This window comes from Taudactylus pleione, unplaced genomic scaffold (genome assembly GCF_031769625.1).
Source record: "Taudactylus pleione unplaced genomic scaffold, aTauple2 ptg000019l, whole genome shotgun sequence".
Taxonomy (NCBI): Eukaryota; Metazoa; Chordata; class Amphibia; order Anura; family Myobatrachidae; genus Taudactylus; species Taudactylus pleione.
The window spans coordinates 6,620,076-6,641,718 of NW_028284421.1; the positions used below are offsets into that span (position 1 = coordinate 6,620,076).

Consider the following 21,643-nt stretch of genomic DNA (forward strand, 5'->3'; position numbering starts at 1 on the left):
CTATTACAGCTCTCCCTCCTCTCATACTAGTGAGATCACTAGGAAATGCCTCCTGCCACCTTACTAATTATTACCACTCTCACAAAATGCACATTTATCTTCTCTCATCTCACTTTAATCTGCCAGCCATTCCAGACCTTGTACCTTGGGCTAAAGTGGAAGCATTTTTTTCTCCTTGGGAACAAATTTGTACTTTGAAATAATTTGTAAATAAAATAAACCACAAAGAGAATTGGTTATAAAAAAGACATTTGCTCTTAAAAGAAATGTAGTCGTTTATTCATCTATATCTGAACTAATATTAAACTAACATTACAAACAATATTTTTTTATTGTAATGTTTTTAAAGGCAATTTTAATTTTAAAAATAACAATTTTTTTAAAATAATTCTATATATGTTCTCATTGGGGGGATGTACTAAGTCTTGGAGAGTGATAAAGAAGAGAGAGATAAAGTACCAACCAATCAGCTCCTGTCAATTTACAGGCTTTGTTTGAAAAATTGCAGTTAGGCACTGTTACTTTATCTCTTAGTACGCTTAGTACATCTCCATCTCATTCTGAGTTGCATGCAAAAGCGCAAACAGCAGCGTCTATTGGCGGTCGCCCATCTGCAACTTTATGCAAATGCAGCTATAAACTCCTTCCCTTGTGTACATCCGTTGCAGCGGAATGTGCAAGCCCTGAGACGCCCACTTTTGACATCCATGCACACTGAATTGCCATTGTGTACACTCTGTGCGATGTATGCGTTGTACGAGTCTTTAGAAATTTTAGTGCATGCACAATTGCAAAAATTAGCAGAACTACGTGAACTTCGGCCTTGCATCCGAATTGCGCGGGGCTCTGACTCATGATCACTATGACATGTATTTAGCAAATCAAAAATTTACACAATGCTTAGTCATGGGCACAACAAAACAAGTAGTCAATGTAGTTCATGTTGAAATCTATACAATTTTATATTTTACTTACTTTGATCATATGTTTGATTTGTCCTATGTTTGATTTATCATATGTCCTATGTCTGATTTTAGCTTGATGGAAATATGGAAGCTTGGGTCCAGAAGATGGCATCTGCTTTTAAATCCAGTAATAAGCTCATTAATGTCATCATTGTTGATTGGTTAATCTCTGCCCATTCACTTTACCCAATTGCAGTCCAAAATACTCGACTCATCGGTCTAGAGATAGCAGAATTTCTGGAGTGGCTTGAGGTAACCTGAATAAAGTTTGGGAACATTTTCAGTGTTTGCGAGATCATAAAGAGCGATAATAGATTATTTACATTTGGAAAAAGAAGTTAAACAACTGTTTACATTTACTTACTGTATTTATTATTTGGGAATGTGACCAGGACTATATGTGCATTACATAATAGAAGAAATGTACACCCATTCTCCAAGCTGCTAACATATAGACCATAACTAGGTCTGAAAATCATGAATCACAAGGAAAGAGGGCTCACTGTTATTTATTGTGCAATGTGGAAGAGGTTTCAACCAACAAAGTGTAAAAAAGAGGGGGTGATTCAGAGATGGATACAAGTAAAACATCTCATGTACAGTTAAATGCACTATTTTTTTTGTTTTTGTGTGTATAATATGCAATTCTAAACTGCACATACTCATGGCTGTAGAGAGCTCATCTGGGCCCAGGCAATGTAGGGGACATGGCCTAATCGTGAAGGCTTGGCCACACCCCTACAAAAAATAGTATAATGTACTGCGACCTGCAGAGGGGGGCATCATGCGCCCCAAAGCCAGGAGACGATTGGGGGAAGCGATCGCCTGTCCACCCCCCCCCTGAAGGCTACTCTGAGTGGCCAGAACAATTAGAAGTCCTGTTCTTTATACACACAGACACACACTGTCATGTATAGGAAACTTAGTTTAAAGTGAATAGCCTGGGACCTGGCAGCCATGTAGGCCCCCAGAAGCTTTGGGGGCTATTACAGTATGAAATACATTTTAGATGCTTTTTTAGCACTCCTGCCATCAGCTGAGTCTACACTGTTAGGTCAAAAATTTCTATATCTCACCGTTTCTTCAGCACCAGTTTCCTGTGTTTCACAAGCATCAGCCCCCCCTCCCTGCATCTCACCAACACCATTCCCATGTCTTCACTCAGACACCATCCCCTTGTGTGTCTCCAGCTTTCCAGCCTACCCCCGTGTCATTGCAGCAGCTCCCTGCCCCTATGTCCCTCACCATCAGCTCCCTGCCTCTTTGTCCCCCCACCAGCAACTCTCTGCCCCTGTGTCTCCTCTCCCACCAGGAGCTCACCCCCCCATGTGCCTCTAGCTGCAGCTTCCTGCCCCTGTGTCTCCTCTCCCACCAGCAGCTTACCCCCCATATCACTCTAGAAGCAGGTCCCTGCCCCTGTGTATCCTCTCCAAACAGCAGCTTAACCCCCCCCATCTCACTCTAGAAGCAGCTCACCTTCATGCCTGCCCTGGCCCTTGCTCCTGTTAGCAGCTTCTCTGTGCACTATGTAGCAGTGGTGATGGCATGATGTCACATACGCTGTGCCGCAAAAGGAGTCGAAGTGCCACAAAGTGAGTGACAAGAGGGGCAGGCCGCTGGCAGAGGAGGAGGAGGAGGAACACGGAGGCGGAAACTGAGGATGGGAAGGTGGCGTCCGCCAGACAGAGTGGTTTCCTGTCTTTAGGACTTCTATGCAGGGACGTGGTGGAGGAGGAACTAGTTCCACCTACCATTAGAGGTGACGGAACTCAGTTCCACCCCGTTCCTGCCCACTTTAACCCCTGCTGTACATGCATTTTACACTTATTAGTCTATATACTAATGGAAAGGTGGAATGGGGAAGGAAATGGTTAGGTAATCATAAACCAAATTCAGTAAGTGCATGTTCGCTTATATGCAACTGAAGTCGGTGCATAGACATCTGTCAGGAGATATATCTATATTGAGTGCTGAAGGGCAATTGCAACAAGAGGCAATGATGGCGATCATGACAATCATCAGCACTAGCTAGTCACTACTGATTGGCTAGTTGCAGATTGACCCAGTGTGGATTACCAACAGTCATTACTGTTATGATGATGGGCCTGTTTATATGTGCTGAGCTGATTCAGACCCGCTCGCTAGGATGCGAATGCTCGTAGCTGGCCGATAGTTGCAATCTGCACATGCATATGCATCACAATGCGCGTGCGCAAACCACTGTGAAAGATCAGAATGCATTCGCTCGTTGTGCATAGACAGTCCAGCAGTGAGTGACAGGAGATGCCGTTTGTGGGTAAGTGACAGGGGCAGACCACTAGAAACGGGGGAGTGGAGGTGCAAACGCAGGCGTGCCACGTCACTTGGTGGGTATTCACACTGAAGTTATCGCAGTGCTTGCGGCAGGGTATAGGCATCATCAAGCGCTGCGATCACATCCGATGGTACTTGATGTACCAATGTTTTCATGCACTTCCAGGAGATGATGTGTGCAGGTGGGCGTCTTATGAATGGCTGGTGGGCATCTGCTTACACTAAGTGATCGCACACCAAGACCTAGTGGGCGTGCTAATGCCTTGCCGTGCCATCGCCTGCCTTGCTGGGCGTGCGCTGGATAAGCATACGCAGGCTGCGAGTGAACGCATCTAGCGAGCGGGTCTAAATGAGCTCCTGTGTTATTAATATATGTGAAAGTCGTATTTACCCATGTAAAGTGTGATTAAACTAGTATATTGGACCTGGTAAATTCTGGATGAAGGTGTCTCTCCTCTCCCTCCGCACCTGTACATTTACCCCGGCCGTGACTCCCTTCTCCCCCACCCCCACAGTGAGAGCTGTTAGCGGGGAAAAGAGAGCACCTAATGTGGGTGTGCAGAGCTGTAACTAGGGTGGTGCGACATGTGCCAACGCTTAGGGCACTGCAGGGCAGGGGGGCGCTGTTTGGGCCCATCAAATTTCTGTTTATGATCATTTTCACTTGTAGCTTTCTCCTTTTATCCCCAGCATCTCCTGGTCGCCCCTATTTCCTCACTGGGCAACTCCCAAACCATCTGGCCACGTCCCCAAGCACCTTAGTCACATGCTCTTATATTTAGCACACACATTTCAAAATACTGTCATACCAGGGACTTTAACTTATCACCTCTCACATAACAGTCAGACACCTTACACATGGAGCTATCTGCCCCACAATTTCTACTGGTAAATTTCAGCTGACACTGCACAGTACATACATGGACCTCCCTGACGCTGATACTTGCTGCAACAATACTACAAATAGCACTGTTTCTATACCGTCAGTCAGTGATCTACACTGCCAGCTCCAGGCTTGTGCACGGCTGTTCTGATGGACAAATCCTGCTGCTGGTGCAGCTACACCAGTGTTCTCCTACATCTAGAGCTGGTGAATTATACTGTATATATATTGTGTATCATCATTGCAACCATTGGATTCACACTGTAATTGGCAATGATACCTGGATAACAGTGGTACAACGGAATGGGTACCTCATTGTACAGGACAAATGAGATATGTCGTGCCCCTTCCCCATGAGGCCACGCCCTTTTTGGGGCGTGTGTTTTATGTCCATATTTTAAAAATTGGGAGGGAGGGTGCCAATGCTCTTTCTGGCCCAGGGCACCAAAGAGTATAGTTACGGCTCTGAGATACTGTACAATCAAATAAGAGTGAAGATCCGCTGCAATACCACTACAGCTAATAGGTGGCAGTGCACTCCTACTGTTTATCTGTAGCTTTTATTGCAGTTTCCAGTGTTGATTGTGTAGTCACCGGTTATCCATAGCCTTTACTGTAGCATATCCTTATAATATGGTAATTATGGGGCTATAGTAGAGTTTTTTTATTTTGCATAAAATAAGCATTTTGGTACTGCCTATGTGCACTACAAAAATATATGCATACATCTATATGCAGATTAAGTTGCATCATACACTTACAACTCCTGACATAAAGAGGTGGAACGAAGGAAGGAAGGTGTGGTTAGTAAGGGTCTGTTCTCGTAAATGTGACTGAAATAAACCTGGACACCAATGCATTCATGTCAACCAGAGCTGTAATAAGACTTTTTGGTGCTCTGTGCCAGAAAGAGCATTGGCGCAACCCCCTATTTTTCAAATAGGGCATAAGAAGTGCACCTGAAAAAGGGCCATGGCCTCATCGGGAAGGGCCAGGGAAGAGGTATGAGAGGCCAGGAGATGATGGGAATAATAGAAGCGGAAGCTACAAGTGAAAACGATAATAAACAGAAAACTGATAGTCCCGAACAGCGCCCCCTGCCTTGCGGTGCCCTGTGCCATTTCACTGGTCGCACTACCCTAGTTACGGCCCTGCAGTATCGGGGGAGAAAATGATTGCAGAACGAAAACAAAATGTAAAATAGAGTTTAGTCAAACAAAAATAATATAATCTTCATATTATTAAATACCTTCTATAGCTAAATACAGGTACTGATTGAGATAGCAACTGGCAGAGATGTACTTAGCTCTGATTACCAGATACAGAACTGTATTTCTTCTCTTCTTAACTGCTACACACCTGCCAACTTCACTCCTCTCTTCTTATTTTTATGGCATTGTTAAAGCAGTAGTTCGGCAGTAATATAATCAGTCTCAAGATGTTCAGCTACGTTAACTACTCTGCTGTGTGTACTGATGCCAGCACAAACATTTGCATTGTAAAATATAACAGCTATATTTATTTACCTTAGTGTCTGTTTTCTCATTTGCATTGGTGACTTGTCATTTCCAGTGGCAGGGAAGCAGTATGCTCACAAAGGGATTCATAAACAGGGGGAAATGATCTTACAAATACCAGGCATGTGCTGCGTTGGAATGATTTACACTTGCTTTAAATTTAGATACTATTCTATTTAGAGAGTATCACAGCACTTTAAAACAGAAATCCCTGCCTGCTGTAACAGCACAGAATATTTACCCCTTGGCCAGGATGGCACTCACCAGGGGGGGCAGATCCACCCGTGGCCAGGGTAGTCATCCCTTCCACACCAGACTGATTCATAGGCCTCCATCTGGCATGGGAGGCCGGTACAATAATGTTTTCTTAATGTAATTGCGGCGTAGCACGTGTGACATCATGATGTCATGCTGCACCGCTGAGAAGCAGGGGAGCCGCGACCCAGCACAAAGAGGAGCTGCATCTAGAAATAGAATAAAGTATGTAAGGAGGGTGTAAGGGTCTGGAGTGACACAGGGGATATACTAGAGAGACAAGGAAAGAGGACTGGGGAGACAGAGGGGTGACCTGGGGGGCCTGGAGTGACACAGGGGGAGGGCCTGGAGTGATACAGAGGGAGCCTAGAGAGACACAACGGGGTCCCTTACTTTGCCTGGGGCGCTCCGATCCCTAGATACACCCCTGTTCATGGTCACCATTTTATTAATCGTATTTGGGTAAGCACTGAATATTTGCACACAGGGCCATAAATGGGGACTGCCTAGGGGACAGCACTGTCATTTCCCCATGGCACCTGATTTTGGCTTGCAGGGTGCCTGAAATGGCCGACACAGACATGCTCAGTTTCATCCTGTGAGACAGATTCTCTCCTCAACCTCACACATGTCCTACTATATTATCCCTATTCCAACTAAATACAGTCTGAGTTTGCTGTGCAGATGCTGCTGCTGTGTACATTCTGCTGTAGGATGCCAAGGTAATATTTGCTCCATCATACCATGTGCCACTTGGGCTAAGCAGAGCAGTATAACCTCTGTCAGTTGCATCTCCTGTGACCTTAGTAGTTATTTCACTAGTGACTTGAGACAATAGTGGACAAACATTATAATCTATCACTGCATATGGAAGTATAAGGGTCTATTCATCATCACTTAATTTATACAAAAGCAGGTGAAAATTAACATTATCACCTACTTTTGTATAAATGAAGTGTCAGGGTAATTCTTCATTCCTGTACCACAGGATATATCACAGATATCTCCTGGTTACAATTCTCCCCCGATAATTTCCACAGTCCCCATACTTTAATATGGGGATGTGGAAATTATATAATTCATCAAGCTCCAAAAAAGCATTTTTTTTCTGAACTTTCAAGTGAAACTGTATGCTATCCTGAGATACATCCCGATACAGTACTTTCTTGGAGCAGGGGAGGGTGGGGAGCAGACAGCGGCGGCAGTGGGGGACTGCAGATCTAAGGGAGGTTATACAGCAGCGGCAGCAGGTACAATCTGTATCCAGTCTGTGTACATTCTCAGGCGACAGGGCAGCTCTGAGGAGGGGGTGTACAGTCTGTGTCTTCCCTGCCTGCGGCTCACCTCCTTTGCTTCTGTCCGTCCACCCCTTCAGGCTCCCCAGTTCCCACAGTGGCTGGTGTCTGTGGCTCCGGCTCACCTCCTCTGCTGTGTCCTGCTCCCTGGCACTCGCAGCGGCTAGTCTATGTGGCTCCAGCTCACCTGCTCTGCTGTGTCCTGCTCCCCAGCACCCGCAGTGGCTGATCTCCGTGGCTCCGGCTCACCGTTGCTGCTTGAACAGCACAGCTTGCACTGCTCTGACTTTATAATGGGACACTTGCTGTGCAATGAAAAGTATATTTATTTTTAAGAACAACTATATATATATAGTTGTTGTTAAAAATATATATACTTTAAATTCACATTGTATTGCACTGCAACTTTGTGGACAGACTAAACTGTGCATGCTCAATGTAAAGAAATCCTTGTACATACCTCCCAACATGACCCTCTCCAGGAGGGACACAATGCTCTGGTCCTGGACTTCAATGGTAATTTATGATTGGGGGAGGCTCCAGGGGTAGGGCTGCAGTACAGTCCAAAATTCAAATAGGGGAGTCACACCAACTGCCAGTGAGTCCCTGCCAGTGATGTTTGGCAGCATTTGAAATGACAGTTTGTGTGGCTCCCCTATTTGAATTTTGGACTGTACTGCAGCCCCACCTCTCACCAGGGAAGTCCAGGACCAGAACATTGTGTCCCTCCTGGAGAGGGTCATGTTGGGAGGTATGCCTTATGAACACCTCAGCTGTAGGAGGATAAGTTGTCACGACCAGGGCTGTGAAACCGTAGATCGCAGACCTGTCCGGGCGCTCTGGCAGGGTCCCTTCAGCAGGGGGGTGAGGGGGCTGGCTTCTGGAGGTAACCCTGGTACTGGTGATATGTCAGGGAGGTAGGCAAGACAGCTGGCTGGTGATTTTACTAGCAGTGCTGCTGACTACTGGGCGCCGCCATCTTGGATTTGGACATGTGACCTGGTTGAGCCAATCCAGTCACAGCATCTTCCTGGGAGTCCTAACAACCAATCCTGCACCTTTCCATGGTACTTAAGAGCTGTTTGAAGGCTCTTTAGTTGCCAATGCAATCTTATACACAGCGCAAGTGTGTGCCAGTTCCTGTGCTCCCTTTGCCTCAGTGATTGCTGCAGTTCGTTTGTAGTCTGCCTGCTATTCAGCTCAGTCTCAGCTGAACCACCTCTGATTCCAGTTACTGTGTGCACCATCCTGTTTGCCTACCCAGCTGTAGGTCCTGCCGTCCCCAGGGTCCAAGTGTCCCTTCCAGTCTCCAGTTCCAGTGTCTGACATACTCCACCTCTTCTTCAGTTTACTACAGTCTGAGTCTCCTTTATTGTATTTCTCATTCATGAATAACACCCCCCTAAGGCCGGCTTCTGTTCAATACCAGCAAACCGTTCTACGGACAGCTCCTGTCTCCACTCCGGATTCAAGTTCTAATCAAGTTGTGACAAAAGTATCACAATTCCGAAAAGCGGACTTCGCAAAAAGAGCAGCTTTTCGGAAGTGATACTTTAGGCAAAGAGGTATGATGAATGCCTCTGAAAGGTTGTTTAAACTCACAGCAAGTTTAAAACATAATTATCACTAGTGAATATTATATAATGATGAATAGAAAAACTGGAGAGAGATATGTGAAACCAATAATAAACAAATTACCCAGGTTAACCATTAGCCACTGTTATAACAGTAATAGGAGAAGGAAAGTGCTCCTCATAAGAGTAAATCATGAATAAGATGAATGGACTATGGACAGGGTTGGACTGGCCCACAGGGATACAGGGGAAACCCCCGGTGGGCCCCACCCCTTCGTCTAGGGATAAGGTTCTAGACTGTGCACTGTGTAACATACATATGTTACATTATACTGCACAGGTCTATGATGTATTTTCTACAATGCATTGTTGTTATTAATCTGGTACATTATCTTGAATGCACTAGCAGTATTACAATATATATTTTTAAAGGGGTCCAGACCATGCACTCTGTAATGGTTATCCAAGCCTCTGTGGAGGCTGGCCACACCCCCTCTGGAGGCTGGTCACACCCCAAAGTATGGGTCCCTATCACTGCATTACCCTGATGGGCCCTTCATGCCCCAGTCCAACACGGACTATGGATGTAAATAGGTTTACTATTGATCCAAACAATTTTGTATACTAATAATTTGCTATAGAGTCACATTTCGAGGAAGCTTAGTGTAAATAAAGTAGCAAGCTTTTGTCTGGGATTATCTCTTTTATTACATAATATGGAAAGGCATTCTTCCAATATGATACATTTATTTGTTTTATGATATTTTCTTCAATTACAAACATCATCTTCTCCTTAACCTGCAATTGACTTAGATCTGTAATTAATGATGTTTTTCAGTCATCCATTCAATTTCCAAGAAGTAATGTTCATTTAATTGGGTACAGCCTTGGAGCTCATGCTTCAGGATTTGCTGGCAGTTATATTAGCGGATCAGACAAGATTGGAAGAATTACAGGTAATTTCTAAATATTTATCACCACACTATAACACAAGCTATTGCTTTGTCATACTGATTAAGTCTGCTCGCAATCAAACTTCTGCCATTATTTGATAAACAGTATATTCTGCAATAACCATATTTCACACAAAACCATGATACTTGCAGGCAATGCCAAATGTATATTATTTTCTGCAAATAATTAAAATTAAATACAATTTATTTTGTTCATATTGAGGAACATAACTCAGGCTGTTAAATTTTAGCTAGTTAAAACATTTTATCTTCCCATAAAATGAAACTAGAAGGCTGTTTTGGATTTGAAAGCATTTGAGCCCAAAACATATGTAAAAAAACACATATATGAAAAAGCATACATGTATATATTGTGATAAGGTTGGGGTAGGGGGTCCCTCTCCTGGGGTAGATGCAGTGGTGTCACGCGGGGGGTGTGGGCCGCTCTGGGTGTCACCCTCCAAGGGGGTGATACCAAAAAGCCACACACTCCACCCACCATCACACAGCTGCCTGCACCCTCCCCCGCCATCAATGAAATGCCCGCAGGGCCGCCGAAAGGGCGGAGCATATCAGTGGCCATGCAAGGAGCCGGGTCCCGGGCAGGGGATACTCCCGCTGCCCGCCCACACCCCACCCACTTTTGTGTCCGTCGCCCATCACGGACCGTCATGCTGGAAGGTTTCTTTCTTTTTCTTTTTTTTAAGACAGCGCGCGGCGCGTGACGTCATGTCATCACACTGCACCGTCACCACTGCTGAAAGAGAGGAGCTCAGGAGCCCGCTTCCTGTCACTACTCTGCCCACCGCCACCACTGCTGGAAGAGAGGAGCCTTCAAGAAGAAGATAAGTGAAACAAGGTGGCTGTCTGAGGACACAAGGCTGGCTGGCAGAGGACACAGAAAGGGAGGAAGGCTGGCTGGGGACACTAATGGGGGCTGGCAGAGGACACAGAAGGGGGTGAAGGCTGGCTGGGGACACAAGTGGTGACTGGCTGGTGACAAAGAAGGGGAGGAGGCTGGCTGGGGACGCAAGTGGGGGCTGGCTGGCGGCACAGTGGGTGAAGGCTGGCTGGGGACACAAGTGGGGGCTGGCTGGTGACACAAGTGGGGGAAGGTTGCCTGGGGACACAAGTGGGGGAAGGTTGCCTGGGGACACAAGTGGGGGAAGGCTGCATGGGGACACAAGTGGGGGAAGGCTACCTGGGCACACATGTGGGGGAAGGCTGCCTGGGGACACAAGTGGGGGAAGGCTGCCTGGGGTCACAATTGGTGGAAGGCTGGCTGGGGACACAGAATGGGGGGTGGATGGCTGTGGACACAGAAGTGGGGATTGGAAGGATGGCTGGGGGCACAGAAGTGGGGCCTGGCAGTCTGGGGACACAGAAGTGGGGATTGGCTGGCTGGGGACACAGAAGTGGGGGAAGGCTGGCGTCATCATGCCCCCCGGGTGCGCCCGACATTCTGGGATGAGCACTGCAGTGTGAGTATTTTATTGTTGGACTCGTAAGGGGGGAGAGAGCGTGGAGCTGCGCACCTTGGTCCTGATTTTTTTTGGTGGAGGTGGGGGTGTCACCATGAGTTGCATCACCGGGTAACACCAACCCTAGTGACGCCTCTGGGTAGATGGACACCACTTTACACACAGCAGCCAGGAAATAGCACTCCAGTTGTGGATTTTCATACTAGCTGGTCAGCGCCAGTTTTTATTGTGCAATATCAATAATCAAAGAAACAAAACATAAAATAAACCCAAGCCTGGCTGGGCACTAACTAGACAGTAAGTTCCCTCACTACAGAACACTAAATAAATCCCCGTCCACAGTACCTTCTGGTCTGTAGCCAACAGGGTCTCAGAGCAAGCTAACCTGCGGACCTGCTCTCCCAGGTGTGAGAAAGGCCCAACACCTAGAGAGCCCTGTGGATGGAGCCATCCCTCTCCTCACATCCACACCCCCAGGACCCATTCCGGCTTTTGACAGAAGCCGACATTTCTAGTCTGCTTTATCCAACAGACTTCTCCTGGGGGTTTTAAAAGACATAAGACAGGAATTGGGACAGATATAGAAGCCATTCCACACTTCTCCAGTGCTTCTATCACAATATCTTGAGATGCATCAAGGTAAAACAAAACAGTAGTAAAGAAAAAAAATAAAAGATCCTGCTTGTTTCTTACATCATTTCAAGTAAAAGTAAAATTAAACTGTCCAGCTGCTCTTTATATAGAGAGCTGTTGTAATTTTACAGCTTGCAAAACACAAAAAATCTTGTTTTATGAAATTGTTTATCTATACAAATAACTATATATTTTTGTATTTATTGATATTAAGGAAAAATGTGTAAAATATATTTTTTTATATAATGATTGTTCTACAGTAGATGTTTTTGTTAGCTAAGTTTGTAAATGTATTATTTAAATTTACAAAGTTTTAAAATGACATATTGACAACATTTAGGTTAAAATTATATAAAACCAAATATGATACATATCATCCTTGTGCCCCTCATATATTAACCATCAGAATGTTTGCAGCAACAGGGGATGGCTATTCTGATCTTCTGTGAGGCAGTGGCTTGTCCGCTATGATTAAGGGAGAGATATATCAAGACTGGAAAAGCAGGCCAGTGTAGAAGTTGCTCATAGCGACTAATCAGCTTATACTGTACCTGTCATTTTATAGAATGTACTTCATAAATGCTAGCTAGAATCTGATAGTTATCTGACTGGTTATTGGTTAACTTATCCATGTGACCGCTTCTCTATTCTTTCGGAGGTTTGATACATTGCCCCGTACGTTAGTAAGGGTAATGGGACCTCTGGCAGGGGCTGTTTCAGGGTGAATTTAGGGAACAGGCCCTCTCTAGGTACAACATTATTGGCTATCCTAACACCCCCCAAAAAAATAATAACAATAATAATAATCATCATAATTTTGTGTTGCCTCCAGTAATATAACATGATCATTTCTGTAATACATACTGGATATAGGCAATATTTAAATTCTAATCAGGACTGCCAGTGTCACTAGACAGGAAGGCTTCAGTAGATCTGGTGGCCAAAGCCTTCACCTGAGACTCCCATGCCTACTCCCCATGTCAGTTCAACATAGCTGCAGAGCCACTCAACAGTGACAGACATCAGCAGGCTGTGCTGCCTCTACCTGTCACAACATCACAATCACGTCACTGCCAGTTCTGGCTCTAGCCCCCTTTATCAGATGCCTCCATCCGTAACACCCCCCACCCCTGCATGGTGCTAAAAAAAAAAAGAGGCCCAGCTGCTCTGATGCAACCTGTTATGTCGCCAAAACCCCAAGTCCCCCATCCCCCAAGTGGCAATCCTAGGCACATGCCTAGTGGGAAATCTGCCTCTGGGCTGTTTCATGACATGAAATGGGAATGGAGCAAAGAGAAGGCCATAGATTTGAAGTTATATAGTGGAAGAAGCAGGCCCCTACTAGCACAGAGTATTGATGTGAAGCTCAAATTAGACTGATGCAAGAAGATTGTAGTGTAAAATGCACCTCTGTATAAACCAAATGAAATACATGTAACTTGCTATATATAACAGCATTACAGAGTGTCTGGTGAACGCAGGAAAAAAGAACACATGCAGTAGTGATGTACAGTCATTTCTTTTTGAAAATATAAAAGGACGGCAGTACTGAACATTCTAACAATTCTGTTCCATTATCAACTAAACACATTCCACATTAATAATATCACTATCAGTATCAACAAAAGACAAATTAGAAACCCATTTAATAACTTACACACACTGCACAATATTTTACTATATGTTGATTTACAAATCTCTACTGATTTTTGTTTGAGAGGAGTGTGCTCCTGAGCATTCTCCTCCCGCTGGCTGGATGACGTCACTGCTGTGGTAGTACACATACTCCGTTTGCGCTATTGTGTAGAGTGTCACAGTGCTTAGCTCTTTACCTGAGACCTGTTACCGCTACCCACAGCTATTACTGCTGTTAGCCCTGTGTATACCGCTGTCACCACCGTTAACCCTGTATATACCGTTGTTATCAAGTAAACCATCCAGCCTGGTTAAGCACAAGTTTCTGAGTTAGAGACTGCCAATGCGAATATCTAATAACAGAGCAGGCATTCCGTGAGAAGCAATAGAGGAAAAACCCTTAGGAGATATTATGAGGAGATTGCAAATATCGCTTTCTGTGAGCTACAAAATATCCAAAAAGCAAAGTAAAGTAATGACTGGGAGGAATAGAAATCAGCAATAAATAAAGAACTGTTACCTCAAGACAGTCAAGGACAAGTGGGTCTTTTATAAAAAAAAAAAACTAAATACAGACAGAACTATTGCCTGTTATAAAATAAAGCCCGTCTTGTCGCAAAAGGATGTACACAAATGTCCAGGATTGGCTACAGGGAAATATTCTTGCCTGTTGCAAGGTACAGTACAATACAGTTAGTCATTACCATATCTGCATGCATGATTTACTGCTATACCAATTACACTTTGAATCAGCTTTCTTAAATGCAGTATTAGCTGAGAAATTTATATGGAACCTCCTGAGCATTACAATAACCGCAAGTTCCAAGAAGGGAAAGTCAGTCTGTTGAAAAAAAGCATTGTAGGGTCTAAAACAGAGTGGTCGTTGTTGGTACATAAGCTAGATGCTGTACTTTTAGAGATGGACTTTGTGCATTCAAAGACTGATCACTGTATATATCACAAGACAATAGAGCATAAATTGTTCATTATAGTCATATTTGTGGATGATCTGTTGCTAGCAGGTCGATAGAAACACATAGCCAGTGTCAAGCATCTTTTAGAACAAAATTTTAAGTTAAAAGACCTAGGACCTGCATATCACCTATTAGGCAAAACTGGAATGCAGGGATGATCACAATTGATCAACAGGGATACTTACTAAGTATGTAATGACAGTTGCAAAAACAGTCAGTACTATTATTAACAAAGGCACAAAGGGTCTTCTTATGCAGTGTTTCCCAACTCCAGTCCTCATTGACCACAAACAGTGCATGATTTACAGATCTCCAACTGTTGGTAGACAGGTACAGTGCATCCAGAAAGTATTCACAGCGCTTCACTTTTTCCACATTTTGTTATGTTGCAGCCTTATTCCAAAATGGAATAAATTAATTTTTGTCCTCAAAATTCTATACACAATACCCCATAATGACAACGTGTAAAAAGTTTTTTTGAGATTTTTGCAAATTTAATTAAAAAAAAAAAACGAAGAAATCACATGTACATAAGTATTTCACAGCCTTTGCTCAATACTTTGTTGATGCACCTTTGGCAGCAATTACAGCCTCAAGTCTTTTTAAATATGATGCCACAAGCTTGGCACACCTATCTTTGGCAGTTTTGCCCATTCCTCTTTGCAGCACCTCTCAAGCTCCATCAGGTTGGATGGGAAGCGTCGGTGCACAGCTATTTTCAGATCTCTCCTGAGATGTTCAATCGGATTCAAGTCTGGGCTCTGGCTGGGCCACTCAAGGACATTCACATGTCCTGAAGCCCTCCTTTTGTCTGTGTGCTAAGGGTCGTTGTCCTGCTGAAAGATGAACCGTCGCGCCAGTGTGAGGTCAAGAGCGCTCTGGAGCAGGTTTTCATCCAGGATGTCTCTGTACATTGCTGCATTCATCTTTCCTTCTATCCTGACTAGTCTCCCAGTTCCTGCCGCTGAAAAATATCCCCACAGCATGATGCTGCCACTACCATGCATCACTGTAGGGATGGTATTGGCCTGGTGATGAGCGGTGCCTGGTTTCCTCCAAACATAATGCCTGGCATTCACGCCAAAGAGTTCAATATTTGTCTCATCAGACCAAAAAGTTCTTCAGGTGCATTTGGCAAACTCCAGGCGGGCTGCCATTTGCTTTTTACTAAGGAAGGAGTGACTTCCGTCTGGCCACTCTACCATACAGGCCTGATTGGTGGATTACTGCAGAGATGGATGTCCTTCTGGAAGGTTCTCCTCTCTCCACAGAGGAAAGCTGTAGATCTGACAGAGTGACCATTGGGTTCTTGGTCACCTCCCTGACTAGGGCCCTTCTCCCCTGATCGCTCAGTTTAGACTGCCTGCCAACTCTAGGAAGAGTCCTGGTGGTTCCAAACTTCTTCCATTTACGGATGATGGAGGCCACTGTGCTCATTGGGACCTTCAAAGCAGCAGATATTTTTCTATACCCTTCCCCAGATTTGTGCCTCGAGACAATCCTATCTTGGAAGTCTACAGACAATTCCTTGGACTTCATGCTTGGTTTGTGCTCTGACATGCACTGTCAAGTGTGGGACCTTTTATAGACAGGTGTATGCCTTTCAAAATCATGTCCAATCAGCTGAATTTACCACAGGTGGACTCCAATTAAGCTGTAGGAACATCTCAAGGATGATCAGTGGAAACAGGATGTACCTGAGCTCAATTTTGAGATTCATGGCAAAGGCTGTGAATATTTATGATTCCTAAGTTGTTGTTTTTTATTAAATTTGCAAAAATCTCAAAAAAATATTTTACACGTTGTCATTATGGGGTATTGTGTGTAGAATTTTGAGGACATATTGGAATAAGGCTGTAACATAACAAAATGTGGAAAAAGTGAAGCGCTGTGTATACTTTCCGGATGAACTGTATATTCATTACTGGCTGACACATTTTAAAATTCACATGTGATGCTGATTATTTAACTTGTGACACTGAGGAGATATGTAAAAAATTTACTGTTACAGATTACTAGGGACTGAAGTAGGGAAGCACAGTTTTAATAGTTATAGTAATTTGAGCCATCTTAAATAATTATGGCTGCACATGTCTTCTAGGCCCTTGTAGTGTCATAAACAGAACCATAGCTATCGTAGGTGCATGGCGTGCAGTCAGTGGCGTCCCTCTTCGCTGTGACACCCGGTGCTGGGAGAGATGCCATGTAGAAAAGGGGGTGTGGCATTGTAGATGGGGTGTGGCCTCTCTAACAGGGGCGTGGCCTTGCGGCCCGAACCCCGGCCCGTGCTGTGGGTATCATCACTCGGGTGGTGGAGGGTACCGGATGTGCAGAGTGCCGGCTCCCTCACGGTGACAGGAGCCAAGTGCTGCACTTAATGCTACAGTGCAGCATCCGGCTCCTGTCACTGAGGGGGAGCCAGCACCTTAGTGTCACCCCTCGGCGTCACCCCCCTTGTGACGCCACTGTGTGCAGTTGCTATGGGGCCCGGAAAACCCCTGAACCCAGCTTACTTCACTCAGCACATTGGGGTAGATATATGAAAGGGTGCTTATTGTTCGGTAACTGCATGGTCCTGATTTGCCAATTATTCAGGTGAAGCAGGGCCAATTAGCGATGGCATGTATTAAAAAAAAAAATTGCAGAAGAGTGTTAACTTACTTCTCTGGCGAATCACTCTCTTCGGCATCTGACCAGTGCTTGCAGTGAATCTGCGAATGCGCCAGTCAGAAACCCCCAGCAACACATGCGGCGTTATTGGAGAAAAAAAACTAAATTTTTTTGCAAGCACCAGTTCCTGGCTGCATATTCCGACAGCCAGGGACAGTGCTGTGCAGCAACAACAGCTGCTGTTATCAGTGCCACACCAGAACAATGCCCTATCTTTGCCACACCAGATCAATCCCCTTTCTAGGTATAGTGACGCTGATAATGACAGGGGCGCTCCTGTCATTGTGATCACTTCCTTATATTATTGTGATTACTTCCCTGCATTATTACATGCTGGGAAGTGGTAAATGCAGCACATAATGTGCCCAGTTGCAGAAATCGCAGCTATCACTACTTCATACAGGAAGCGGCCACAGCGATGGCCATATAAACTTACAGCAGCTGATCATGATGATCACACAGCTCTCGTGACTTCCTCTATGTCACCATGGGAGTGGAGTTACACCATAATAGGAGCGGAGGTACACAGGGTGCTGCTGGACTCTGTAGCTGGGCCAGATTTGGTCTGTGTGAATGTGGCAAGGACTGCTGGCACAGCTGTTCCTCGCAACAAACTGTTGGTGAATGCAGCTGATTTCACTGACACACTTATGATACTCCCATGGTTTTCCCACGCCAGTTCTAATACCAGCGGTCCCATAAGCAACAACACATTTGCGTGTACACCTACCTCAGTGGATGCACCATAGTGGTTTTCAGATTATTTTGCACATGCGCAGTAGCAAATAATCACTAGAGGTCATAATCAGGTTGCTGTTTCAGAACTGGTGCTTTGAAATAATGTGGCTCGATGTGTGGTATTGTTTTCAGTAAGTCACACTGTTTACAAGCCACTAAAAGTCATCTGTTTTGTCAAAACCCTACTTTAGAAAATCTCCACCATAGGGCACATGACCACTTTTAGTTTTTCCCTCACCTCTTTACAGTTTACTTCCAAGTTTACTCCTGGACACAGACACTACGTGCCTTTATTACTAGAGCAGCTTCTATGGCTCATCAAGCTGGTGAACATAAAGTGAACAGAGGGCCTGATTCAGAGCCGGACCCTCTGACAGAGCGCTCGCTCTGAATCAGGGCCGGCCTTCTTGTTTTTTAGAGCAGCCTCCTGGCCGCTCGCTATAGCTGTGGGTGGTCTGAAGATGGTTGCGATGGTCAAAACCATTGTGACCATCGGGCTTGCGACGAGACCCTTGTGGTAGGGTCTCATGGCCGCAAGCCCCAGAGAGATTTTGGCTCTCACAGAGCCGAAATCTCTCCCACTGACATCACTCGTGATGTCAGTGGGGCCGCCCCCAAACAGAGGCGTTCACATGGGAACGCCTCCGTTTGGGCAGCCACTCCCCCGGCCCGCCCACCAAAGGGGGCATGCTGTCACTCAACATTGACAGCACGCCCCCTTTGGTACGAGAACCGGAGCAACGGTTTGCCCGTCACTATCCGGGTCTCGCGCATGCGCACAACGGAGCCGGCTCCGTCGTGCGCATGCGCACTGGGCCACCATCGACCCGCTTGCGAGCATAGCGCTCGTGAGCGGGTCTGAATCAGGCCCAGAGTTCCAACGAACAGTTTGACAACTATTTACACCCAACATGAACACAATCAAGCCTTTATGGGACGTGTTGGAGAGGTCCATTTGTACCCAAGGTCCTGCACCTACAAATAAAAGGGAGCTGTGGGAATCTATCCAGACGTCATGGGTCAACATTACTCAAGAGATCTTACGTCCACTTGTGGAATCGATGCCATGTCAAGCTGTTGCACTTTGCCAGGCTAGAGAGGGTTCTACACGTTGCTAGGCATCTATCCCATGACTTATGACACTTCAGTGTATCACCTTAATAGGATAAACACGAGATAAAGCCATTACAAAATGGTACAGGAACCCTAGTCCCCTAACCAACATATTTCTCTCTTTCCCAGATACTAATCAACAAGTATAGAAAACTAAATCTGATTTGGTGGATTTGACTACAGTAACAGCCTACTGGAGAAACATCATTCATGCTTCTTCTGACATTCTGTTTTGAGGTGCTCAATTACCTCTAGTTCAGGTTCCTACTCAAAACTAATATTCCAATAGCTAATTATACAGTAAATGAAAAAAACTACTAAATAATTCACCTGATTCTCAATGTGGTTCCTTTGTCACATCTTATGCTCTAAAATGGTTTAGAAAAATAAGTTAATGTTCTTCTGCAGTCTGCTATTTTTGTCCATTTACACAATTTGGATGGATGTTTCTATTTTTTAGGCCTTGACCCAGCAGGTCCTTTATTTGAAGGAATGTCTTCAACAGATCGCCTGTCACCGGATGACGCAACCCTTGTTGACGCCATACATACAAACACACAAGTGCGCATAGGATTGAGTATTGGTATTAAACAGCAAGTTGGTCACTACGATTTTTACCCCAATGGAGGTGACATTCAGCCTGGCTGCCAGTTCCAAGACTTATATACTCATATAGTAGAGCATGGACTCTCTGGTAAGAAGCCATAAGTTAATCAAGAAGGTTTTTATTGAAGAAACATTTTCCATACAGAAAATCAAAATGTTTAATATACAACTGTACACAACACTGAGTTATGTGTTAATTTTAAATAATGGTCATTTTATGTCATCACCATTTCTAAGCACAATGTTCTGCAAGCACAGGTGTAAGAGAGAACATTGGTGCCTAAAGTAAAATAAAATAAACAATTTGTCATTTATCATTATGTACTGTATCTTTGAGGTACCTACACAAGTTATTAAACATTAAATACAAAATATCAGCACTAATTGGCTAGATCAAGTTATTAATTAAAAAATAAATAATGGCATTCCCCCATAAAACCATGAATGTAATAATAATTTAATCAATAACCACATACCTAGAATTAGAGGTGCAATACTGTAAGTCAGTGGTGGTTTCCAAACTTTTTCGAATAACAATGCCTTAGAGTATCAGCATTTTTTCCATGGCCCTGGAAACAAACTGTAAAATGCAATAAAGTGATTTCTGCTTTACCTTATTGCTCCTGAATTGGACTATCTGTACTTTATATAGTGCGATTAGGGTGGGTATGCCAGGCGTATGAGGTACGCTCATGAGCTCACTCTAAGATCCCTCAAATGTACCTACTAGTGCTGCTGCAGTCTTTTGTGTTCCGGGTGAAGGATACATACAGTAGTTTATTTGATTATGGATTAAATATACCAGACATTTTATATTCACACTTTCATTGGGGTGTGTCATTATTTACATTCATCTTGGTACTTGAGTGTTTAGGCAGCACTGGTAGTAAGCCCCCTGCCAATAACCTTTACTAAGTGATCTATATGACAAATCAGCCCTCCATTACGGGTTGATGGTAAATATACGATGGTCTGTAATCTGACAAAGTTATATCTGCTGCAGTTTTCATTTCCTACATAATTAGTGTTTGTTAAAGTAAAACAATCCATAATGTATACCTCTGAAGCATCCCTTTAAATGTTTTGTTTAAAACAGCATTAAAAGAGGTTACTAAATTCACACAGAATAGATCCGTTACCCAGTATTACACACTGTTCAATTCGCAAATCTCTTAATATACAGTGAATTTTTCCAAATAAAGGCTCAATGTGAACTATTTAGATGACTCCAATATTCTGATCTATTTACATATATTATGTGAAATGTCCCATGATCAGTCCTATTTTCACATCATGACACTGACTGCTAATTATACATGTTTCACTATTAACCACTCCGCTTTTCTCATCCCAAGGATTTAAACAGACAGTGAAATGCTCTCATGAGAGGTCAGTTCATCTGTTCATTGATTCTATACTGAATGAAGATATACCGGTTACTGCCTATGAATGCAAAGACACTGAAACCTTCGAGACAGGGATGTGTTTAAAATGTCTGAAAAATGGGTGCGTTGTATTGGGGTATAATATCAATAGGAAAAGAGTGCATCCAGGACACAGGCTCTTCCTAAAAACACAGTCAAGAATGCCATACAAAGGTAAGTGGTACGGGAAAGCAAGTAAGCCTCTAAGCACACAATAGTGGTGCAAATGTACAATAACATATAGCTAGCTACCAATCAGCAAGTAGCTCTGATTATCTGGTGGAAGCTGGTCAATAAAAATAAACATAATATTTGCCGCTATGGGTTCCTAAACAAATATACATTTTGTTAGTAAATAAATGTTTTCTATTTGATCTGAGAAATAAGTCAAATGGGTCACATAGATGGCGTCAGCATTGTGAACGCCGGAATCCCCGCTGTACGTATCCTGAACGTAGCCCAGATGGATGACCATTCATGACAAGACAGTCATGCCATGCATCAATGGGCACAGTTTACAGAGATTATGGGCACATTATGTGTAGACTTACTGATAATTGGTCATTTCAATTTAATATTGTGGATATGCTTGTGGTGGGGACAGAGACCTGCAG

At 44.2% G+C, this 21,643-nt stretch overlaps 1 protein-coding gene across 1 annotated transcript in view; it reads left to right on the plus strand.

The window, feature by feature from the left end:
- LIPC (lipase C, hepatic type) overlaps nt 1-21,643 on the plus strand; it is a 157,171-nt gene that overhangs the window by 99,696 nt on the left and 35,832 nt on the right. The window contains exons 5-8 of the mRNA XM_088447591.1: nt 1,038-1,217; nt 9,641-9,758; nt 19,460-19,693; nt 20,961-21,203. Coding sequence (XP_088303717.1) covers nt 1,038-1,217; nt 9,641-9,758; nt 19,460-19,693; nt 20,961-21,203 — 775 coding nt within the window. The remainder of the gene's footprint in view (nt 1-1,037; nt 1,218-9,640; nt 9,759-19,459; nt 19,694-20,960; nt 21,204-21,643) is intronic.